Source organism: Eptesicus fuscus, chromosome 7 (genome assembly GCF_027574615.1).
Source record: "Eptesicus fuscus isolate TK198812 chromosome 7, DD_ASM_mEF_20220401, whole genome shotgun sequence".
NCBI classification, from domain to species: domain Eukaryota; kingdom Metazoa; phylum Chordata; class Mammalia; order Chiroptera; family Vespertilionidae; genus Eptesicus; species Eptesicus fuscus.
The window spans coordinates 53,441,624-53,464,994 of NC_072479.1; the positions used below are offsets into that span (position 1 = coordinate 53,441,624).

Consider the following 23,371-nt stretch of genomic DNA (forward strand, 5'->3'; position numbering starts at 1 on the left):
TCCGGCACCATCCGTGCAGCAAGGGGCTGAGAGATGACTGCCTTAAGTGGCTGAGCTGTGTCCTCAGCCCCAGGTCTCTCCCAGGGAATAAGCCCCCGCCCCTTACAAACAGGGTGCCCCCCAGGAAAACAGGGAGTGTCTGCACCCGACGACCATCATGAGGGCGGAGGCGTTTCTCAGGGTTGCCCAGGGATGGCGTCACTATCACCCACCGCACCATCGTCATCTCTGGGGGTGGGACTCAGGTGACCTTGAAGCACAAGGACAAGGCACAGCGCCCTGCTCCTCCAGCCCACCTGGTGGCCCAAGACACATGGCTGCAGGGCCAGGGGCCAGGGTCTGCCGAGGCCCCTGGTCTTCACAAAACCCAGGGCAGGCTTAAAAAAATAAACTTTATTAATATACTGTCCAAGTCCAGGCTAAAATTATAGCAACCTATTTACAAAGTGCTGCCTGCGAGCCAGGCGTGGCTGCGCCTGGCACTTCCACAGACACACACCACGCGCAGCCTCCACACAGGCGGGGGCCCCCCCTCCCTCCCCGAACATTTACGGAACCTCAGGGACAGAACACAGGGAGGAGGGCACGAGACCGAGGGAGAGATGGACAGTCAGACACCGATGGGAGAGGAGGCTGGCGGGCCTGCCTCAGTGCTCCAGGCTGTAGGTCAGGCTGCTGGGGACCCTGCTGCCCTGCAGGGGCGGCGAGCTCCAGACGGCGGAGCTGGTGCGCTTGTGGTAGCGAGGCTTGCTCTTCTCGAAGATGTCCTCCAGGTCAAGCTGGCGAATGGTGCCAAAGAGCTCTAGCAGGTTCGGGGGGTGGCAGTACTGGTGGAGGATGGCCTGGCTGAGCTGGGTGCCTGCAGGGAACACAGGGCCGGGTCACTGCCTTGGGGATCCCCGTGCCCCTGCCCCACCCAGAGCCCTTATCAGCCTCTGCACACCAGCCTCTCCCACCTCCTGCCAGGCCAGCTCCTCTAAGCCCTGCTCCTCCCGCCCTCACCGCCAAACACCGATAATGCTCTCACTGCACGTTCCTCCTGCCACCTAGAATTAGGGGCTTGGCCAGCCATCTGGCTTCCTGGCTACACTGACCCCTGCTAATGGACACCCCCGAGTGGCTTGAGTCAGATCCCGGTTACTGTGTGGTTCAAATGAGGGGGCCCTCACAAGAGCGAGGTGGCACTCACAAGAGCAAGCTGTCTTCTGTAGAGCGCTGACCCCTGGGGAGGGAGACTGCAGCCGCCCTGACCCCCAGCCCTGCAAACTCTGTAGAGCACCACTGTATGGACGGCCTCCCACCCCCCACTGCCGCAGGCTTCGCACCCAGGCCTGAGGCCGCAGGCACGCTCACCAGGCTCCTGTTTAAACACTGGGGCCTCTAAACTGCAGGGTCAAATCCTGCTCAAGTGCCCGCCCCACCTCGGGGCTTTCCTGCCTCCCCAGCTGGAACTCCCAGCGCCAGGCGCCCACAGCCAGCCCCTATAAAGCATCTGTTGGGAACAAAGGCGTCCAACACGTGCTCCAGAGGTGAGCCCACTGGACAGTCCCACTCTCCCCTGAGCGTGTCCCAAGGCTGGGTGCAGGCTTGCCAGGCCAACACGTCAGGTTTCTAACCTCCCAACACCCGCATCGGCCAAGCCACTCCCTCCAGGGCCCCAGAAGTCCCAGTGAGGACCCAGGACCCAGAGCTCCGGGCCCTGCTCACCTGTGGCCCAGGAGGGAATGGGCTTCCGGGGATGGGACTCATCATCAGTGGAGTCGTCGCTATTCAGATCCATCCCGTAGTTATCCAGGTTGATCTTGGGGGGCGTCCTGGGCCCCCGTGGCGTCATTTGATGTGAGGTACAAGCTGGAGACTGGAAAAATAAACAAGGGCGTCAGCTCCCCCTTCCCCACGCCTGCAACTCCCACCACCAAGGAGATGGGGCCCGGCCACCTCCCCTCATTTCACAGGAAACATCAAAAGGCTCAGGGTCACTTTAAAAGTCACACCACACACACAGCCCTGACTCTTCCTTTTTCAAGTTAAAGTAGTTGCAAATGTACTTCCACATCAGCATGTCTCCTGTGAACAGCTCCCCGGACCCCACTGGGAGCCCCGTGATTTGAAGCATCCATCTAACTTCCCACTTCCCAACATTCACCTGCGCTGCACTGAAAACCCTTCCTCATAGTATGTTTTGTTTGTAAAGCATTAAACTGGAAGTCGCCTAACTGCTTGTCAACAGGCGCTGGTTAAAGAAATTCTGAGACCACTAGCTGGTACACAACGGTCAAAAATGAGAGATTTACAAGTGCTGAAGTAGAAGTGTACAATATAAAAACAACAACAGGGGAGGAAAAACTATCTAGCTGCCAAATGTATGTATTAGAGTAAATGCTTGTGGTCCCCCCCAAATCCCTATTAAGTCCTATCTCTCCACATGATGGTATTAGGAGGGGGGCCTAGGGAGGTGCTTAGGTCATGAGGGTGGAGCCCTCAGGAATTTGATCAGTGCCCTTCCAACAGAGACTCCAGAGAGCTCCGCCCGGAAGCGAGGGCACAGCCAGAAGACAGCCGGCTGTGAACCAGCAAGACGCCCCTAATAGACACTGAATCCCAGTCTCAAAGGAATGTTTGCTTAAGCCACCTGGTCGATGGTACTTTGTTAAAGCAGCCTGAGCAGACTGTATAGCCTGTATGTATAGCCGGTGTTCACTTAGAACATGCACAATGTTTATACATGTAACAATATAGCGATATACACCAGACTCAGAGTTTTCATCTGAGGTACCTTTCTTTCACTTTATACTCTTTTATAAAGTTTAGTTTCTTTCTTTTTTTTAAAACAAATTCCTTTTTGAGAATAAGAAAGAACACATTTATGCAGAAGAGTAAAAACTACTGGGCTACCTATGTCCTTCATCTATCTATCTTTCTTTCTTTCTTTCTTTCTTTCTTTCTTTCTTTCTTTCTTTCTTTCAATAAATCTTTATTGTTCCGATTATTACAGTTGTTCCTCTTTTTTCCCCCATAGCTCCCCTCCACTCGGTTCCCACCTCACCCTCTGCCCTTACTCCCCCCTCCAACTGTCCTCATCCATAGGTATATGATTTTTGTCCAGTATCTTCCCGCACCCCCCACAGCACTTTCCCCCCAAGAACTGTCAGTCCACTCCCTTTCTATGCCCCTGATTCTATTATTTTCACCAGTTTATTCTGTTCATCAGATTTTTTACTCACTTGATTTTTAGATTCACTTGTTGATAGATATGTATTTGTTGTTCATAATTTTTATCTTTACCTTTTTCTTCTTTTTCCTCTTCTTAAAGAATACCTTTCAGCATTTCATATAATACTGGTTTGGTGATGATGAACTTCCTTTAGCTTTTTCTTATCTGTGAAGCTCTTTATCTGACCTTCAATTCTGAATGATAGCTTTGCTGGGTAGATAATCTTGGTTGTAGGTTCTTGCTATTTATCACTTTGAATATTTCTTACCACTCCCGTCTGGCCTGCATAGTTTCTGTTGAGAAATCAGCTGACAATCGTATGGGTGCTCCCTTATAGGTAACTAACTGTTTTTCTCTTGCTGCATTTAATATTCTCTCTTTGTCTTTTGCTCTTGGAATTTTAATTATGATGTGTCTTGGTATGGTCCTCTTTGGATTCCTTTTGTTTGGGGTTCTGTGTGCTTCCTGGACTTGTAAGTCTATTTCTTTCACCAGGTGGGGGAAGTTTTCTGTCATTATTTCTTCAAATAGGTTTTCAGCATCTTGCTCTCTCTCTTCTTCTGGCATCTCCATAATTCGGATGTTGGTACGCTTGAAGTTGTCCCAGAGGCTCCTCACACTATCTTCATATTTTTGGATTTTTTTTTTCTTCTTGCTTTTCCGGTTGGGTGTTTTTTGCTTTTTTGTATTTCAAATCTTTGACTTGATTCTTGAGGTCCTCTAGTCTGCTGTTGGATCTCTGTATATTATTTTTTATTTCAGTCAGTGTATGCTTAATTTCTAGTTGGTACTTTTTCATATCCTCGAGGGTCTCGCTAAATTTATTAGCCTTTTCTAGAAAATTCTTGAAAAACCTTATAACCGTGGTTTTGAACTCTATATCCAGTCATTTGCTTTCCTCCATCTCTTTCATTTGTGACCTGTTTCTTTGTCTCCGCATTTTGGCTGCTTCCCTGAGTTGATAGAGTGGCTTTGTGTGCTAGGTGTCCTATAGGGCCCAGTGGCTCAGCCTCCCCAATTACCTGAGGTGGACACTCTTGGTGCACCCCTTTGTGGGCTGTGTGCTCAGTCTTGTTGTAGTTAAGCCTTGATTGTTGTTGGTATCACTGGGAGGAATTGACCTCCAGGCCAATTGGCTGTGAGGATCAGCTGTGTCTACGACTGGAGAACATCTGTGCTGGAGACACCCTTATGAGGCAAGACTTGCTTCAGTGGGGCTTTGGTGCTCACTGAGTCTGCCCCCTGAGTGTGTCCTTTATGGATCTGAGGAGTTGTAATCTGGATTGTCCTACTCTGACCCCTGGGTACTCTGGCTCTTGGATCTCTAAAGAGGTGCAAATTTAGCCTCTGCCTGAGGCCACCCAGTAGGAGCTACAGAGAGATCTGCAGATTTCTCTTCTTTGTTTGGGTTTTGGAGGTGCCCAGATGAGGCCCAGCTGTGAAGCAATGCAAGCTGCTGTGGGGCCTTGGGCCTTCTTTTGGATGTTCTGGGTCTCACTGACTCAGCTGCAGTTTGTTAGGTAAGTTTAGATTTCAAAGGACCAGGCCATTCATATGCAAAAGCCTCTGCACTCAGCTTGGATGGGGCGGAGTCTCAGGGCGGAGCAAACAGCAATGGCTTCCCGTCAGCCCTGCCCTAAGAGACCCCCGGGTCTCAGTGTCCCTCAGTAATCACTGCAAGCACTTCTGAGAGAAAGTCGCCCTCGAGTTCCGCCCGATGCCAAACAGTCCAGTTTCTTCCCATATGAGTCTGGGTCCCCAGAGTCTCGCCCGGAACTGGAGTTCAGAGCAGTCGGGAGCTTGTGTCTCCCTCCGGATTGAAAACATCAGCCGGGTACTCAGTTGCCAGCCCTCTCTGCACGCGCACCTCCGTACCTCTGCACTATACTTCCACAGCTCCTCTGAGTCTCAGTGTGCTTTTCTCTTCCCTTCTAGTTGTAGAATTTCCACTTAGTCAGCCTTCCTGTGGTTCTGGATGATGTCCGTTTTGTCTTGTAGTTGTAGTTTTGAAGTTGTTGTGCAAGGCCGCAAGTTCAGGTGCCTATGCTGCCATCTTGGTTTCTCCCTTCCTCTTTCTTATGGTTCTTACAAATAGACATGATCTGTGCCTCCAGCTTTGGGAAGAGAATAATCAGAGCTGGGGGCTCCTCTCTGCTCTGGTGCTTGGCCTCACCTGCACATCCACGGTCGTGTTCGGCCCTTTGCTGGCCACTGCAGCCTCCTTGGCTTTCTTCTCCTGCTCCTCCTGTAGGTGCTGCTGCTTTTCCTAGGACCAGTGGCCAGGCAGGGGTTACGGGCCTTGTGAATGTGCCCTCCCCAAACCCCAGGCAAAACCCGCATGGCCAAGCAAGGCAGCTCCCGCCCCAGGAGCCACCAGATCAGGGCTCCCCAGCCCAAAGCTCAGCACAGACCCCAAGCGAGCCCCACCACCCACCACTGCCCCCTCTGCTCCCCTGTACCTTTTTCTTCTTCTCCTCCAGTTCCCTCTGCAGCCTCTCCTTTTGCAGCCGCAGGGCCTTCTCCCTCTCCTGCAGCTCCCTGAGGACCAAGCAAGGGCCTGTCATGGCGGGAAGCTGAGCCCTGGCTCAGGTCTCATCCTTGCCAGGGAAGCCGGGCCCATGGCACCGGCTGTAGAAGACGGAATGGCAGAATGGGCACAGCAGCCAAGAGTCCACAGCTGTGTCTGTGCCCCAAGGGCTGGAAAGCGCCCAGCTGGGTGCAGGTAGCACTCAGCTTTGGAGTCCAACAAATCTGGCCCCACACTTCCACTTGACTCAGGTCTGAGCTTCTGCCTTTGCTGTACAACGGGGATCCCAACGCCTTTCCTCCAGTCACCACGAGAATTACATGAAAAAATCTGAGTTACCGCGGATCGTCCCGGCCCACAGGGTGGACCTTGGGCCCCTCGCCTGGCGGGAAGCAGAGCTGGGCTGTTTGGGGGCTTTGGAGCCACCTCCACTTACTAGTTCGTGACTTAAACAGGCATTTAACCTCTCTGCACCTGCCCCCCCTCTGGGAAGTGGAGCTGCTGGTTCCTAGCCACAGGGCCTTCAAGTGAGGATTCGACAAGAAACCTGTGTAGAGCCGAAACTGGTTTGGCTCAGTGGATAGAGCGTCGGCCTGCGGACTCAAGGGTCCCGGGTTCGATTCTGGTCAAGGGCATGTACCTTGGTTGCGGGCACATCCCCATTAGGGGGTGTGCAAGAGGCAGCTGATCGATGTTTCTCTCTGATCGATGTTTCTAGCTCTCTATCCCTCTCTCTTCCTCTCTGTAAAAAATCAATAAAATATATAAAATAAAATAAAAGAAACCTGTGTAGAGCGTGCAGCTCCGTAACCCCTCAGCTGCCAACCTTTACGACCATCACACCATCACCCCATGAAGACCCTGGCATTGGGCGGCACCCGTGCAATTCTAAAACCACATCAACTGTCACCCCCCGCCCTTTGTCCCCCGCCCAGACTCCTGTCCCCGATTCTGCCATCGGACCAGGACAGTTGTGTGTCCATCAAGAAGCACAGGGGGCCCTGACCAGGTATCTCAAATGGTTAGAGCATCGTCCCGACACACTGAGATTGTGGGTTTGATCCCAGGTCAGGGCACATACAAGAATCAACCAGTGAATACATAAATAAGTGGAACAACAAATCAATTGTTTCTCTATAGAAAATCAATAAATTAAAAAATAAAACAAAAAAAGCACAGGGAGATGGTCCCCATGCAGTTCAGGCCCCTGGCTTCCACCCCCCACTCCCCACTGGGCCCAAAGCCACCTAAGACTGGCAGGGACGTGCTGCCTGCTGCTCCTCAGGCGGTGAGGCAGGAGGGGCAGCTGCTAGGCCTGTGTGGGTATTCCCACCTCTGTACACACACGGGCACAGCTCCCTTCACCTACACACAAGCAGGGTCATCACAGGCGCAGATCCCACCTCTCCTGGCCAGCAGTGACTGTGGCTTGTCCTCCTTGGCATCCCCAAGATCTGGCACAGCCAAGCACAGGGTGGGCCCAGGATAAGGATCACAGAACCCACTGCAGAGACCTCTGCCTCTGAGAGCGGCAGCCCCAGGCTCTGCTGCCATGGATACCAAGGGAGGCAGTTGGAAATGATGGGTGTGTGTGTGGGGGGGGAGTCTGAGTTCTCATCACCTCAGAGGAGGCATACTTAGTGGGGAGGGTCTGCAATGCACCCAAAGAACTCCTGCTCAAATGCCCATGGGGGTCCTGTTGAGCAACCCACTGCCCTGCCAGGTCAGCTGAGGACACACTGGCTGGAGGCAGAACTAAGGGAGTCCCAAGTGAACCCGCCCATTACATCTCCCGTCTCCCAGAGCCAACACCACATCCAGGGTCTGCCTGCTGCACACCTCTGGGTGCTGAGCCAAGGGAAGTGTGATCCTCTTTGGCAAAGCCCCAGGGAAGGGGGACCTGCTCTGTCTCTCGTCCACACAAACACATGTGGCTGGACATCGCCCCGGCCCCCAGGGGCTGCCCCCCAGCCTGGCCCTCGGGCTCCTTCACCTCTCGGCCTGGAGCCGCTCCTGCTCCCTCCGCTGCTCCTGTTCAGCCGCCTTCAGCAGACGCTCCTGCTCCTCCTCCTCCTTCCTTTGCTGCTCTTCCTCCTCCTGGGAACACAGAGCAAAGTGAGGGCCTCAGGCCAGGCCTGGGCTGCACAGGTGCCAGAGGTCTGGGAAGGAGGGGGGGTGGGGAGGAGGCATCAGAGATCGTCAGGGGCTGAGCCAGGGTCGCCCCACCCCAGGAGCCACAAATCACCACCCAGCCTGAAAAGGCATCTTGTGGCAACTTCTTTTGCTGCTGCAGCAGAGTTAGGAGTTAAGGGTGCAGACTGGAGCCAGACGTACTTGCTGTGACGCGGGGCTACCATTTTCAGCCCTCTGGCCTTGGTTTCCCCGTCGCTCAAATGGGGACAAAATCAGTAACACCTACAGCTCACAACGTTGCTGAGTCTATACACATGCCTAGAACAGTGCCTGGCCCGGAGTAAATACTCAACAAATGTAGCCATCCGTGCTGTAACCCCAAAGACAGATTTGTGTTCCCTGGGGTCATAAGATGGACAGCTCCAAGGAAGAGGTAGGTCCCTACTCCTGTAGGTAGAACATCTGACCCTCACAACTGCCCCATCAAGTAGATACCGCTGCTGCCTGAAGGAACCAAAGTACAGAGAGGTCAAGCAACCTGTGTGAGAGCTGAGACAGGAAGTCTGGCTTAGAGTCCATGTGCCTCACCCTCCAAGTGCCACCCCTACAGAAACACAGAGGCAGTTACTGCCACCACCCCCATCGCCAAGGCATCTGTGGAGCCTCCTCAGGGCCGGAAGCCACAGATCCACCAGAATGAAGCCAACAAAGTGGGGGATGCCCAGCAGTCCTCACGGGCTGAGGCAGCGCCCATCCTGCCCCACCTCCTCCTCGATGCCCACCCGCCACCTGCGTTCGCACCTGTTGCAGACACCCGAGCCTCCGGGCCTCCTCCTCCTGCTTCCTGCGCACCTCCATGTTCATGGCTGCTGCCATTTTCTTGGCCTTCTCCTCAGCCAATCGCTCCTCCTTGGCCTGTAGAGCCCATCCATACCTGCCCATTACAGCAGCCCTCCTCACTCAACCCTACAGAGCGGGTCCCAGAACTGTGACAGGCACCCATGCCCCTGCAAACCCGGCTTGTTCCGCACAGGCCAGGGGAGGGGGCCCCTGGGTGCCTGTCCTGCCCGAGAGCATCAGCCCACCCACTGGCTAAGGGCTGCTGCTTACACCTCCCGCCCTCAGCTGGGCTCAGAACAAACTCCAGGGCCCCTGGATGGAGACGAGAGGGGTCCAGGGCGTCAAACCCCTAACTTCCCCAGGGGTCTAGTTCTAATCCTCGGGCCACCAAGTCTGACCTGCTTGGGCCCCCGCAGGGAACAGCCCGCTGAAACCCGGACGCCCACCAGCCCACGGCTCTCACCTTCTCGTTCTTACCCTGCGGGGCCATCTTCTGCTCAATCTGCTTTATCTTCTCCTCCCTCATTTGCTCCGCCCGCTCCCGGGCCTGCAGCACCTTGCGCAGGCGCTCCTCCCGCTTCCTGTGAGCGCAGGGCCATCAGGGGGGCCCAGCGCGGCCTGGGCTGCACAGGGGCTGGGCGCTGCGCACTTACAGCTTCAACTCCTCCAGCCGCCGCCGCTTGTCCTCCTCCACCTTCAGCCTGCGGAGCTGCTCTGCCTCCTCCTTCCGCCGCAGGTTCTCCAGGCGCTGCTGCTCCTTCTCCTGGGTGGGAGGGGGTGGGAGCAAGGACAGCCCAGTGCTGGGCCAGGGGCACAGCTGGCCCAGGACAACCCCCCAGGCCCACAGCCTCTAGCCAGATGGGCTGCGGCATCAGACTGCTTCCGAGGGCAGAGCCGCCCCCAACACCCTCCACTGCCACCCAGACTGAGGCCTGGCCTTCCGTCTTTCTGCTCAGGGGCCCTGAGGCCTCCCAAGGGCCGGTGTCACCAGTGCCTTCGACTTAGCCCTGCCAAACTGAGGGCACCACAAAAAAACAGGTTCAAAATTGGATGTATGCTCTGAGGATAACTATGTTCAAGTGCATTTAAAAGGAGAATGAAGAACGAGATTGGGACTTTATTACTGTGCTTTGTAACCTTTTCACGCTGTGTGTGTGTGCTTTAACAAGTAATCACAAACATTCTCAAGACAACTGGGAAGATAGCAAATCTCAGCAAGTAGATCCAAAGAAGAACAAAATGGAAATCTTAGAACTAATAATTAATAACTGAAATAAATGCCGTGGGTGGGTCTCAGAGCAGATGGAGAAGACAGACGTCAGTCAAACATGAAGATAAATTAGTAACGTGTATCCAACCTGGACACAGAGAAAACATATGGGAGAAAAATTAATAGAGCCTGAGGCAGCTGTGAGATGACACCAGAGCGTCTATCACTGGTGCCATCATTCCACAATGGGAAGAGTTCAACGCAGGGGAAAATGTGGGAAAATAATGGCTTGGAAACACTCCAATTTGGGTAAAAGCTATAAATTTACAGATTCATCCAAACCCACATAGCAGGATAAATCTAAGGAAACCCATGTCTAGCCACATCATAACCACACAGCTGAAAACTTAATACAAAGGAGAAAAATTTTTAAAGCAGCCACAAAAGGGGGTGGGGATGGGACCATGATTTGACATTACTTAGGGGATGAGGGTGGGACAATGATCTGAACGACTGAAAACTTCTCCCCAGAAACAATGGGTGCCAGAAGGAAGTGGCACAACATTGGTAAAGTGCTGGGAGGAAAGGACTGTTAACCAAGAGCTCTATCTGTATTCAACGGCATTATCCTTGAGGAGTGAATGAGACTAGTGGCAATGTCCTTCAGAAGTGAAGTGAGACCTCAAACAAAGAAAAAGTAGAGAAGTTGTTGCCAGCAGACTCCTTCTCAAAGAATTGCTAAAGGAAGTTCTCCAGACAAAAAAATCAATGATACTAAAAGGACACGTGAAACATCAAGAATGAAAGAAAGAGAAAAATGATAAATATCTCGGTAAATATTGCTAGGCTATTTTTCCCCTCTAGAGTTCTTTACAATGTTTGACAGTTGAAAGAATTATCATGACACTGTCTCACAGGGTAGTCCATGTATGAAGACGTAACATGTAAGAGAAGAATAGCACACAGTGGGGAGAGTAGTAAGATTTCTATATTACAATCAATTCTAAAGTGGCTGTGAAAATTACGTATGTAATGCAACCAGTACAAGACTGCAAAATGAACTAGTCAAAATCACAACAGACAAATTAAAATGGAATACTAAAAAATGTTCAAATGTTTGCAAAATATAGATCTTACTGTATAATTTTCAACATAGACGTCACTGTATAATTTTTAACATAAAAGAATTTTTTTCTTTAAGACGGAGAAAGAAATAGAAGAGAGATGATCCTGAGCCACAGAGGCTGAGCAGGGTACAGGAAGGACCTGGCGGAGGGCGCTGGCCTTTGGGAGGCCCCACAGGGAGGGATTAGGTGGCCCTTGGCTGGTCCTCATTCTCCAATGGCCTAGACCCGTGGTCAGCAAATTCATTAGTCAACAGAGCCAAATATCAACAGTTCAACGATTGAAATTTCTTTTGAGAGCCAAATTTTTTAAACTTAAACTTCTTCTAACGCCACTTCTTCAAAATAGACTCTCCCAGGCTGTGGTATTTTGTGGAAGAGCCACACTCAAGGGGCCAAAGAGCCACATGTGGCTCGCGAGCTGCAGTTTGCTGACCATGGGCCTAGACCCAGAGAAGACAAGCAGAAGGCTGGTCCTCGAACCATCACACCCACCTGCCCTTCTGTGAGGAAAGCAACTTGGAAGAAATACCTGGTGACCCAGAGGGTGCCCACCACCATCTCTTCCTGCCCTAAGAGCCCAGAAGACTCCTGCTTTCGACAGGGATCAGCAAAACAGGTTTTCATCTCCAAACTTGAGAGCTAAAATTTCCCAGCATTGGGCAGCAGACTCATCCTGTTGCATTGTGAATTTTATAGAAGACAAGAGTTGTTCATATCCTAGAATGTACTTCCTCTCTGCCCCAACCCTTGAAGGAGGGCGGGATGGTCCCTGCTCCCCAGAGGCCACGGTCACAGCCAAAGCAGAAGGTGGAAGAAAACAAAAACATCTGCCCCTTCTGCCTCCAGGGGCTTCAACCGAGCCGTCTCCCTTCACGCCAAGCCAGGTGCTGGATGCTGGACATGTTCCTCCCTGGTTCATCCAATCTCCGTGAGACGCCAAGGGAACTTATGCCCAGAGATTAGAAAATCAGTCCAAAGCCACAAGGCCCTTGTGACCTAGTGAGGACCCCTGGTCTCCTGAGGACTGTCCTACCCTCACCAGATGCCCTGGGCAGGGACCTGGGCTCCCTAAAGCAGGAAAAGGCCGTTTCCTAGACCTCTCAGCCACCCCATGAGCCCTGCAAGCCCCACTCAGTCTGGATTGGCACAGGAGTTCCCTGTGGGATGGACAGTCTGGGCCTGGTTCACTGCTGTGCGCCCTGGTGCCTGGCAGGGGCCTGGCAGAGGAAGAGGCAGTAAGGGCTCCCTGCCCACTTGCTGGCATATTGGAAGGGAAGCCGTTGCCACGGCCACCCCGAGACCAGCCTCCTTGCAGGAGAGGCAAGTTCAGGGTCCGCCTGTCCAACTGCTCGGAAGCCCCTTGACCTGCCGAGCCCCACGGCTGTGCTGCTGAGGCCCTCGGGCCCTTGGCGGGGGGCAGAGTCCTCCCAGTAGGAGGCCCTTCGAAGCACCAGTGGGAACTTAGCAATGAAGCGGCTGCAGCTTTGTAACTCAGGAGCCCGAGAGCCAGGACTGGGGCCAGCAGATCCCAGCCCTCTGTGGCTCCTTGCTCACGGCTGGTGGCCCAGCCCAGCTCTGGGGTGTCTGGGAAGAGAACAGCTTCTGGGGCCTCCTTTTCAGAGGCCCCTGCTGACAGTTCCACCCTCAGGCACCTGTCTGACCTTCATGCACCCATTGCTCCGCCCTCCCCTCAGGGTGGTAGCTCAGGTGTGCGGTCCAATAAATTTCAGCTCAGACCCTGAGAGGAAGCTCAGGGGTGAGCAGGAGGGAGGTGGCTCATCCCCAACGAGTGAAGGTGTCACAAGTATGTCCGACACCTTAACCCTCAAGGCACTGGGGTGTGGGATGGGTGGTCAGGATGTGGGCCTGTTAAGCCAACTCTTCAACTTCCCAGCCCAGGGGTCACACTGAGATGGCCAAGCCTCTAGGCCACAGTACAGAACCCAAGAGGTCAGGACAGTCCCCAAATGTCGAGGCAGCCCATGGCCGAAGAGGCCCGAGCAGGCCCTTGACCAGTGCCAGGTCACACCTGCCTTAGCGCAGACCCATGCCGCTCCCAGCAGCCTCGGGGCCACCCAGGAGCCTGCAGCCATGCAGCCCCACTCTAGCAGAGCTCAGCTGGGGCACGGGCTCCCTCACCTTAGGGTCCACACGCAGGGGAGTGTTTCGCTTAACGAAGGATTTTATGACCCTGCTGCGGGAGGCCGGGGTCGGGGTCTTGAGCATCTGGTTCCTCTGCATGGTGTGCAGGAAGGTCCGGACGGGCTGTACCACCTGCAGCCGGGACCAGGGTCAGGCCCAGCGGCAGGACTCAGGGGCGGGGCAGAGGCCCCGAGGGCAGGGTGACGCCCACTCACCTTGCTGGCTGGACAGGGCGGGGAAGGGGTCTTGCTCCGGAGGAGCTGCAGCTCCTCCTCATGGAGCTGCTGCTCCTCGTCCGGCTCACTCACAGCTTCCTTGTTGTTGAGCTTTCTTCTGCACTTGTGCTTCCTCCTACAGGTGCGGGAGGCAGCAGCGTCACGGGGCTGACCCCGGGGACCCCACCACTATGAAGAAAACTGGGACCAGCCCATAGGTCTCTACGCTGCAGAGGTGGGGTCTCCCCTGACTGATCCTCCACTGCCCAGGCAGACAAAGGGAAGGGGCCAGTCCAAGGTCACATGGCCAGGAGGATGGAGTCTAGGATCTGGTCACTTCCTCCCAGGCCAGGCACATTCCCCAGCATCAGGCTGCCTCCTTCATTAGGTCAGAGCACCAGGCCCCTGACCATATGCCCAGCCTCCCCAAGAGGACTCGAGGTTCATGCCCCTCTGGACCCCTCGGAATAGTGGCCCACACCCCTTCCCAGACACAAACCTGATACTCTGGGGTGGCTCCTCGGGGCCATCTGTTTGATGGATCTTGGCCTCTGTGAAGAGAGCGATTTCAGTGAGGGAGCAGTGACAGCATGGAGGGTCGGAAGGGGCCCACGGGTGGCAGCTGGGCAGGGCTCTCTCCCGGCAGACCCCAGGGTGACCAGTGGCAGAAGCATCAGCCTTAGCAGATCTGTGGACACCCGGAGCCAGCACGCAACCCCCGGGCCATGGACTGCTCACCCCGCAGCCTGGCCTCTGTGACGGGAACTACAGGACAAACCAGGACCTGGCCTCCTCTAACAGAGCTGGGGGTGCCTTTCAGGAGCAGAAGCCTATGGAAGGTGCAAGCTCTAGCAGACCCACTGACGAGCTTCCAAATCCCACCTCCTGGCCCTCGCAGCTGGAGCTGATGTGACAGGAGGGGAGGGCTCCTATGCAGGGTCCCCATGCGGGGGAGGGGAGGGCCAGTCAGCCCATTTTGTTTCACTGCCAGGACAAAGCACTGATCCTTCCCCCGTCCTTTATTCCAAAGGGCCCTTGCGGCCCTCAGGGAGCTGTGGGGCTGGCCTGGCCATTGTCCCTGACCCGGGGTCACGGGGAAGCCGAGTTCAAGACCTCGCAACTACAGTGCTCTTCCCACCAGGGAGACGTGAGCTGGACCCCAGGCCCCTGTGGCAGACTGGGGATGCCAGAGCCCAGAGCCGGTGGCACTCGGTTCTCTGTGGACAGGGACCCACAAAGGTGAGAAGGGAGTCAGTGGCAAGGTCAAAACAAGACCCCAGCACACAGCTCCTCCTGCTGCCCCCTGGAGTGGCATTCTAGGCCTGTCCCAACTCAAGCCCCGCCCCCCACCCCCCTCCCCCCGTTTCCTGCACCAACCAGCCATGGCCACTCACATGACACTTGGCAGCAGCTCCACCAAAAGGCAGGAGATGGGTCTCATTTACCTTCAGCTGATAGCCCAGAAAATGTGGCTTCCCTCTCCCCAGAGAGAGAGTCCGACCGAGGCCACCAGGCCCGCATGCCGCTAGGTGTCTGCACATGGCAGGTCAGGAAGACTCACCCTGCTGCCCTGCGGAGGGCTTGTCCTGGCCCCCGGCCACAGGCTGCGAGCCAGGCATTCTAATGACAACCCTGGGGGCACCTCGGGGCCACAAGGTACTCTCTTCATTCTTGGGGACCTGAGAGAGGAACCAAGACTTTAGGAGTCTACCCACGAGGCTTGCAACCAGGGCAGCAATGGGCAGGGGCAGTCTGTCCCGGGCAAACCTCGCGAACCTGTCACCAGGTCCCCTTTTCTATGACTTCTCAGTGAGCCAAAGCAGTCCGGCTGAGGCTCATTTCCCCACCTGGTCCTCCTCCTGTTGCTTCTACTATCCTAGGCCCTTCCTTGTTTCTTTATTTTTTTTATTTATTTATTTTTTACATGAACATATTTTATTGTTAGTTTATAAATTAAATTAATTTGATTGTTATAAAGTAACCATATTTTAAAAATTATTTTAATCCTATATTTCTTTCTAAATAATAACAATACTAACTTGTATTATTTTTCCTCTGAATTTGCCGTAATGTAAGTTGTAAGTGTCACTTTCAAGGCCGGCTCTAGACTTTTTTTTTTTTTTTTTTTAATTTCTTTATTAAGGTGTCACATATTTGTCCTCATCCCCCCATTCCCATCTCCCCCCTCCCCACGCATGCCCCAACCCCCTGTTGAACTTAACCGTTGGATAGGCTCATATGCATGCACACAAGTCCTTTGGTTGAACTCTCCCCCTTCCCCCCACCCTCCCCTATCCTCCCTCTGAGGCCCGATAGTCCCATCGATGCCTCCTTGCTTCTGGTTCTGTTCTTGTTCCTCAGTCTATGTTGTTCATCATTTCCCCTAGATGAGCGAGATCATATGTCACTAGATATATACTTATAAGAACTGAATGTGAGACGAGCAATAATAGTTATGCTGACAGGCAGATGGATCAGTCTGTAGTGAGTTTCTTTCTGGACCAACAGTTCTTTTGAGATCCAATTTCAATGTCCACCAGTTCCTTATCTGTACATGACAGCACTGACCCCTCAGCTCTGGATGGTGGACAAATGGTGGTAACGGAGGTCCGACTCCCTCTGGCCTGGTCTCGGCCGAACCCAGGGGCATGGCTTCACCCGGACTAAGGGGCACGTGGCCTCACCCGGATCCAGGGACACAAGGTCTTACCCGGACCCAGGGACGCTTGGCCTCTCCCAGCCCCAGGGGCACGTGGCCTCATCCGGGCCTAGGTGTACGAGGCCTCCCCCGGATCCAGGGACACATGGTCTCACCCGGACCCAGGGACGCTTGGCCTCTCCCAGACCCAGGGGCACATGGCCTCACCCGGGCCTAGGTGCACGAGGCCTCACCCAGATCCAGGGACACATGGTCTCACCCGGACCCAGGGACGCTTGGGCTCTCCCAGCCCCAGGGGCACGTGGCCTCACCCGGGCCTAGGTGCACGAGGCCTCACCCGGATCCAGGGACACATGGTCTCGCCCGGACCCAGCCCTTCCTTGTTTCTGTAATTAATGTACTCTAAAATTAAAAATAAGCCTCTAAAATTTAAAAAAAAACACCAATCCTAGTTGGTTTTTTTTCAGTTTGTTTCAGTGGATAGAGCATCGGCCTACAGACTGAAGGGTCTCAGGTTTGATCTAGTCAAGGGCACATACTTGGGTTACAGGCTGGATCCCTGGCCCTGGTCAGGACATGTGCGGGAGGCAACCAATCAAGGTGTCTCTCTCACATCGAAATCTCTCTCTCTCTCTCTCTCTCTCTCTCTCTCTCTCTCTCTCTCTTTCTCTCTCTCTCTCTTTCTTCCACTCTCTCTAAAAATAATTGGAAAAATATCCTTGGGTGAAGATTAACAGAAGAAAAAAAAATCAGACTTTAGGAGTCTACACCTGGGACTCACAGCACAGAGCACAAGCTCCAAGGCCCTCGAGCCCTCCCTGGCCTGCCTGCCTTACCTCAGGCCCAGCCTCCTCCATAGGCCCAGCCTCCTCCATAGGCTCAGCCTCCTTGCTGGGGTCCTCCTCGGGGCTGAAAGCAGAGAAGGAGATACTGTGAGCCCACCAGCAAAATCGTCCCCCCAGGAGGGCCGCCTCTAACCCCTGGGGTAGAGACTCCGGAGGAGTGCATGGCAGATCTCGGCCAACACTCTGGTTTTACAAATGAGGAAACTGAGGTCAGGGAGGCTGACCACGCATCCCTGTGGTTAATGCCATTCTCGAACCTGCGCCCTCCACCCAGGGCCAGTGTGTTCCGCTCTCCTCCTGCAGGGGCTCTCAGCGTCACTCCTATCAGTGAAACTGTCGAGTCTGAAGATACTGAGGTGAAGGCATGTGAATAGTCATCGTAGTCAACTCATTCTTCGGGGGCCAGCTAGCTGGGCTGGGGTGCTAGCTCATCCATTTACCTCCCCTGCAGCCCCGGGCAGGTTACAGGAGCTTCCTCATCTGTCAGCTGGGGTGATAATAGCATCAGCTGAAAGGGTTGGGGTTCCTTTCGTTAACCCACGTAGGGCGCTTAGGAGAGCGTTAGCCATGTACAAAGGGCTCTGTCACTTTAGCAGTTTTTATCCTCATCAGATCCCAGCTCAGAGGACCGTGGTCCCAGTGGGAGCCACAGAGGAGGACAGGCAGCTCCAAGAGTGAGGGCTGGCTGCATGGAGGCAGTGGCGTCCTGACAGGTGGAACAAATGTGGGGAAAGGTATCCCTGGCAGAGGGAACAGCTTGTACGGAGACCCTGAGGCATGAAGCCCCTGAGGCGTGAAATGGCAAGTGATGGGGCAGCTGGGGCTCATGTGCCACACAGGGGCTTGGGCTTGATCCCACTACTGTGGAGGCTGTGGCCCTTGATGGTGTTGGGAGGTTCCTGGCCCTTTACAAAAAACTGTCCAAGAGGGAGGGAGGGAACGAGACAGGGAGACCAGCTCAGGTCAAATATAAAGTGAGGCGCTGCCCTAGCCGGTTTCGCTCAGTGGATAGAGCATCGGCCTGTGAACTGAAGGGTCCCGGGTTCAATTCCAGTCAAGGGCACATGCCGCTTGATCCCCAGTGGGCGGCGTGCAGGAGGCAGCCAATCAATGATTCTCTCTCATCATTGATGTTTCTATCTCCCCCTCCCTTCCTCTCTGAAATCAATAAAAATATATGAATAAATAATAACAACAATAATAAATAAAGTGAAAGGCTTGGAGGCAGAAGACCAGGGTTCTAGCCCAGGCTCTGCCACCCCTTGCCATGAGACCCTGGACCACCCTCTCTGAGCCTTAGTCTCCCAACCTGTAACTTTGGGATGTCAGTGCTCACCGCACTGCTGGGAAGATTAAATTCATAGAACCTCTCGCTGACTGAGCTCACACTGTACCAAGCATCCTGCTACAGGCTTTGCTCATGTTATCACTTAACCTACAAGCCAGTACGGTACTGAGAAGCAGGGACTGTTCTCACTTTAGATTTGAAGAAACTGAGGCTCAGAGAGGTGGAAAATTAACAAAAGGACATAGAGCTTAAGGGGCAGAGCTGGGGTATGTACCCAGGATCTCCTGTCCCAAGACCCAGCCTCCTTTGCTGGTAGTCTGCAGCCCACTGTCATTTCCAAGGGGATCATAACAAGCAGAACCCAGGGGCTGAGCAACAGACACCCAGGGCCACAACTGGTGGCTCTCGCCCAAGCAGAAACTTGGATTCTTTCTTCTCCCACCTCTGGAAACCCTTCCCATCCTCCAAGGCCCAGATCAAACCACCCCGACCCCAACACACACAGACACACACACTCTTGGGTCATGCTTTGTTTCCCTGTAATAATTCACCCCCAGCGTGGCCCCCATGGCACCCACCACCACTCCTGCAGCCTCTGCTCCCAATTCACACCTGGGAATCAAACTCTCTCGCTGGGCACCCAGCCTCCAGACTCCATCTGCCCAGCTGACCCTCCCCTGGCTAGTGGCAGCCCCCGGCCCCTCCTACCTTTTCCAGGTGGGGTTTCTGCTGGCATCCTGAATGTTAGCAATCCTTCTCTTCTTCCCTCGGTTCTTCTGAGAGGGCGTTTTGGGCATCAGCTCCGGCTCCTTGATGAATTCTCTGGTACAACAAGGGTGATACCTGTGGCTGCCTGGAACCACTGACACCTCCCTTTCCCAGCCCAGCCCCTACCCATTTCCTGGCAGTGACAGGTCAAGTTTGGGTGACTAGCTCCAAGTGAGTCCTCCCAGAGACGCAGCAGGGGAGCAAGGTGGCCAGGGGAGCATGTGCAGCCCCATCCTCCGAGGCCCAGCCCAACACCTCTCCTTCCTCTTCCCATTAGACTAGGTTGGGCCCCCAGCACACTGGGCTCTCAGGAGAGACCCCTGGCAGCCTGTCTGTCTTGCCTGTCCAGTCGGGAAATGGGCAGCTGTCTCCCCAAAGCTGGAGCAGCCGGCAGCCCCTGGTGCCTCCTGCCAGCCTGCCCCTGTCCCTGCCCTCACCTGGTGAACATACGCCTGGCCTCCTCCTGGATTTCCCCGAGCCACACAAAGTGTGTGTCCACTTTGCACACAAACTCCATAAGCTTCTGGTCACACAGCTCCAGCAGGTGAACAGGCCCTGGGGCTGTCGTCCCCATGGTGGCTCTGTCTGGGGAAAAGCAAAACAAGAGGCACAGGGGCTCAGGACTGGGAACTGGAACCTTCTCCGGGGAGAGACTGCCAGGCCATAGTGCCCATCCCCCAATCACCACAAGACACCAAGTGCCTGAATCAGGGCCCCTCCCCCCTCATAGTTATTTCCCAGAGATGCAGAATTCCAAATGCCGACCCACTAGCCTCATTTTTACAAAAAGAAGGGCCTGTCCTACTCACACTCTTCAAGTGCCTTCCCTCTACCCACCCACAGCACCCTGTCCCCCTAAGTCCACACTTCCGCACCAATTCTGGTATCAACAGTCCTCCGTACAAATGGCCTTTCTGGGCTTAAAGTGACAAGCCATGGCCAACTGCCTTCCCAGATCAGGGAGAACCCGCGGCTGCCACAGGACCCCTGTCCACCTTCACAAGCCCAGCCCTGCTCTGACTCTCCTATGGCTTCTCCGCTTCCTCCCTGTGGTGAGCAAGGGCTTAGACACAGCCACCCTGAGCTACGCACGAGCTGACCCCAGGCCTCACGCCAAAGAACACAGAATCCAACGGCCTCTTCAAGAGGCCGGTGAACAGAAGGCGTTCTGCGTTCCAGGGGAGTCGGTAAGAAAGTAGGGAGCAGAGACTGTTTTTCTCCAAGAGGCCCCCACAACCTTCTCTCTCCTTGAGCTGAAATGCCCCGTGAGGGGAGCGGAGAAGCAATGCCTTCTTTTTAAGAAAACTTCTGTAGAATTATTGGGTAGGGGAGAATACAAAACCAGTTTTCTCTTCATTTCTTAAAAACCAGCAGCTCAGGAGGGGAACCAAGATGGCGGCATAGGTAAATGCTGGCACTCGCCACCTCCCACAACCATCAAAATTACAACTAAAATACAGGACAACCATCATTCAGAACTGCCTGAAAGCTGGCTGAATGGAAGTCCTACACCTAGAGAAGTAAAGAAGAAAGCATGTTGAGACTAGTGAGAGGGGTGGAGGTGCCAAGCGGGCTGATCTGGCACCCACATGGGCTTCAGAGGCCACCCAGAGGAGCAAAGGGTCCCAGCCCCACACCACACCCCCACCCAGGGTCCCAGAGCTGGGAAGGGAAGTCCCCATAACTTCGGGCTGTGAAGACCAGTGGGGACTGTGGCTGAGAGACACAGAGGCTGCTGGAGTGGAGACCCAGGTATCCCTTTTAAAGGGCCTTGGCACCAACTTATTCAGACTTGCTCCCTCTGAGCTCCAGTGCCCGGAGGCGTTGGGGGACCCAGACGCATACGGGGAGGAACTGGATTGTCTGGCTTTGGGGCAGGAATTTAGGGACAGCTTTCTACCAGACGGAGGTGCTGGAAGGGGTCATTGTTCCTATGCCCAGACCTCCCCTGTCCCAGGCCTGACTGGCAACCATATCTGGGTCCCCATCAACCTGGAGCCCACTGTTTCCTCTGCCTGGTGATTCCCTGAGACCCAGCCCCATCCAAGCTGTTTGCAGCAGCTTTTCCATATGAAAGGCCTGTCCTGGCTCAGGCTTCTGACTTTGCTGAAATCTTTCAAACAAGCTGCAGCTGCCCCAAACCTATCACTAAAAGGCCCAAGACCTGCACCCGGTGGACAGCTTCAGACCATACGAGATTACAAACGGACACATCCACAAGTGACACACTCAAGGGGCAGACTCCGTGAGCACCAAAGCCCCACTGAGGCAAGTCCTGCTCCATAAGGGTGTCTCCTGAACAGCAGCTCTCCCACTGTAGTCACAGCTGGTCCCCACAGCCAATTGGCCTGGAGGTCAATTCCTCCCAGTGACGCCAACAGCAATCAAGTCTCAACTACAACCAGACTGTGCTCACAGCCCACAAAGGGGCGCACCTAGAGTGCCCAGCTCATGTGACTGGGGAGGCTGAGCCACTGGGCCCTACAGGACACCCGCTACACAAGGCCACTCTACCAACTCCAGGAGACTTAGCAGCTCTACCCAATACACAGAAACAAACACAAGGAAACGGCAAAAATGTGGAGACAAAGAAACATGTTACAAATGAAAGATAGAAGAGAGCAAACTACTGGATACAGAGTTCAAAACCACAGTTATAGGATTACTCAAGGATCTTCATGAGACCTTCAAGGGACTCAGTGAGACTTTCAAGGATCTTACACAGGGAAGTTAGTTTTTGGCGGAGCTCAGCTTTAAAAAGGTCACCACAAGTTAGGACAAAGGTGACCCTAAGAAAGGAAGAATCAGTGTACCAAGAATGAGGCTAATGGGAAGAGTAGCAAAAATGTCTTCAGCCCGTGTCAAACCCTGTGCCCAAACCCAGAGCACCCAAAATCCCACCGACGGAGAAGGGAGCTCATCTCCTTCCCTCCCCCAACACTTCCCTCACACCCACCACCGCCAGACTGGAGGCCCCATGCCCTCCTTGAGTGGCGCCTGTTCTTTTGAGAGTGCACGAAGTTAGGGAGCGGCTCCCATTTACCAAGTCCTCTTCCATGCCCAGGTGAGGCATCTCACCAATTCTCACCTCCACCTCCGGGATACCCAGGTGCAGATGCGGAAACTGAGGCAAAGAGGCATTAACGCAGCCATCCTGGGGCCTGGGTTTAAACTGTGCTCTTAACCGAAAGCTATGCCGCCTACTCCATGGAAACCTCTGAAAGGCTAGCGTCAAGTTTTGGCTTTGGGCACCTCCAGAGAAGGCCGCGGTGTCTGGATGGGACGGAACCGCTGACAGTGACCCTGCCTGGGCAATAATGACAAGGGGCATCCGGAAAGGGTCGGTTTAAAAGGTTGCTCAGCGGGAGGCGGAGGTGTTGAGCGTCCGGCATAATTCCATCACCCAACCCAGGCGGTGTGCGGTGTGCGGTGTGCGCTTCCTCCGCATCTGAGTCAACAACCGGCCTCCTGGGCACACTGCAGGGTGCTAGGTACCCGGCGGGGACGGGGTTATTATCTCAGAACCTGGTGACTAGGTGGAAGATGGGGCGAAGGGGGGGGGGGGTGTCATCTCAGGCCCAGGACTAAGGAAGGTCACCTCGCCACGTGAAAGAGGTGACCGGTCCATTCCCGGGTGGGAAGCGGGCAGGGGGTCACGCCCCCCGGGCCCCCCACCCGCCCCGACCGGAGTTCACGGAAGGAGTAACAAATCGCTCATCACCCCACGCCCCCGCCGGCCACCGGGCACACTCACTCGGTTGCACAGCATCTCCTAAGTGCTACTCAGATCCAAGTCCCATGGTCTCAGACCCTCAGCTCCCAAGCTCACGGCTCCGCGCCTGCAACGGAGATGTGCAAAGCAGGCTGGAGGCTGGAGCAATTGGCAAATTTACCAGGGCGGTTGCAAAACTCTAAGCCTATGGGGCAAAAGAAATCGCCAGTCAGGCCCCCTATTGGCTACTTGGATTGGCAGTCTGTGGGACTATGGGCGGGGAGAGGAAGCATTGAAGCTCCTGGCCCCGACTCCGCAGGCCAGCACTGTAAGACCCAGCAGGCGCTGTGAAGGATCCAGGGGCGTGGGAGGCACCTCTGCTATCCTCCTGGTGCCAACTCCTGGTTCTCCCAGGTAACGCTGATCCAGGTGTAAGGGACAGTCAGTGGGTCCGCGCTGCCTGTCACTACTTGAACCAATTAAGCAGAGACAGGATTGAATCATATATGAGCATTTATTCCAATTGGCCGGCAGCAGGTCAACCAGAAAAATCGGCTCTCTACTCACCATAAGCCAGCTGCTTATATTGGGTAGAAGGACAAAGATTACACGGGGAAGTAGGCAAAACGCACGCCAAATGGGCAGTTGACAGGTCTGGAGATTTGCAAAGGCCTGCGGGTATGCAAAGGCT

General features: G+C 54.4%; 1 protein-coding gene across 1 annotated transcript; it reads right to left on the minus strand.

Moving 5' to 3' along the window:
- Positions 1-418: 418 nt before the first annotated feature.
- Positions 419-22,827, minus strand: LOC103292535 (inner centromere protein-like). Its single transcript, XM_054718413.1, has 16 exons — positions 22,723-22,827; positions 19,406-19,553; positions 18,909-19,022; positions 16,904-16,976; positions 14,970-15,087; positions 13,908-13,959; positions 13,409-13,544; positions 13,191-13,325; positions 9,368-9,477; positions 9,178-9,295; positions 8,676-8,789; positions 7,735-7,838; positions 5,674-5,752; positions 5,388-5,480; positions 1,708-1,858; positions 419-859 (listed from the first exon to the last, which is right to left on the minus strand). The coding sequence occupies exons 2-16, from the start codon at positions 19,540-19,542 to the stop codon at positions 648-650; spliced, it is 1,746 nt and encodes a 581-aa protein (XP_054574388.1). The 5' UTR covers positions 19,543-19,553; positions 22,723-22,827; the 3' UTR covers positions 419-647.
- Positions 22,828-23,371: the final 544 nt, after the last annotated feature.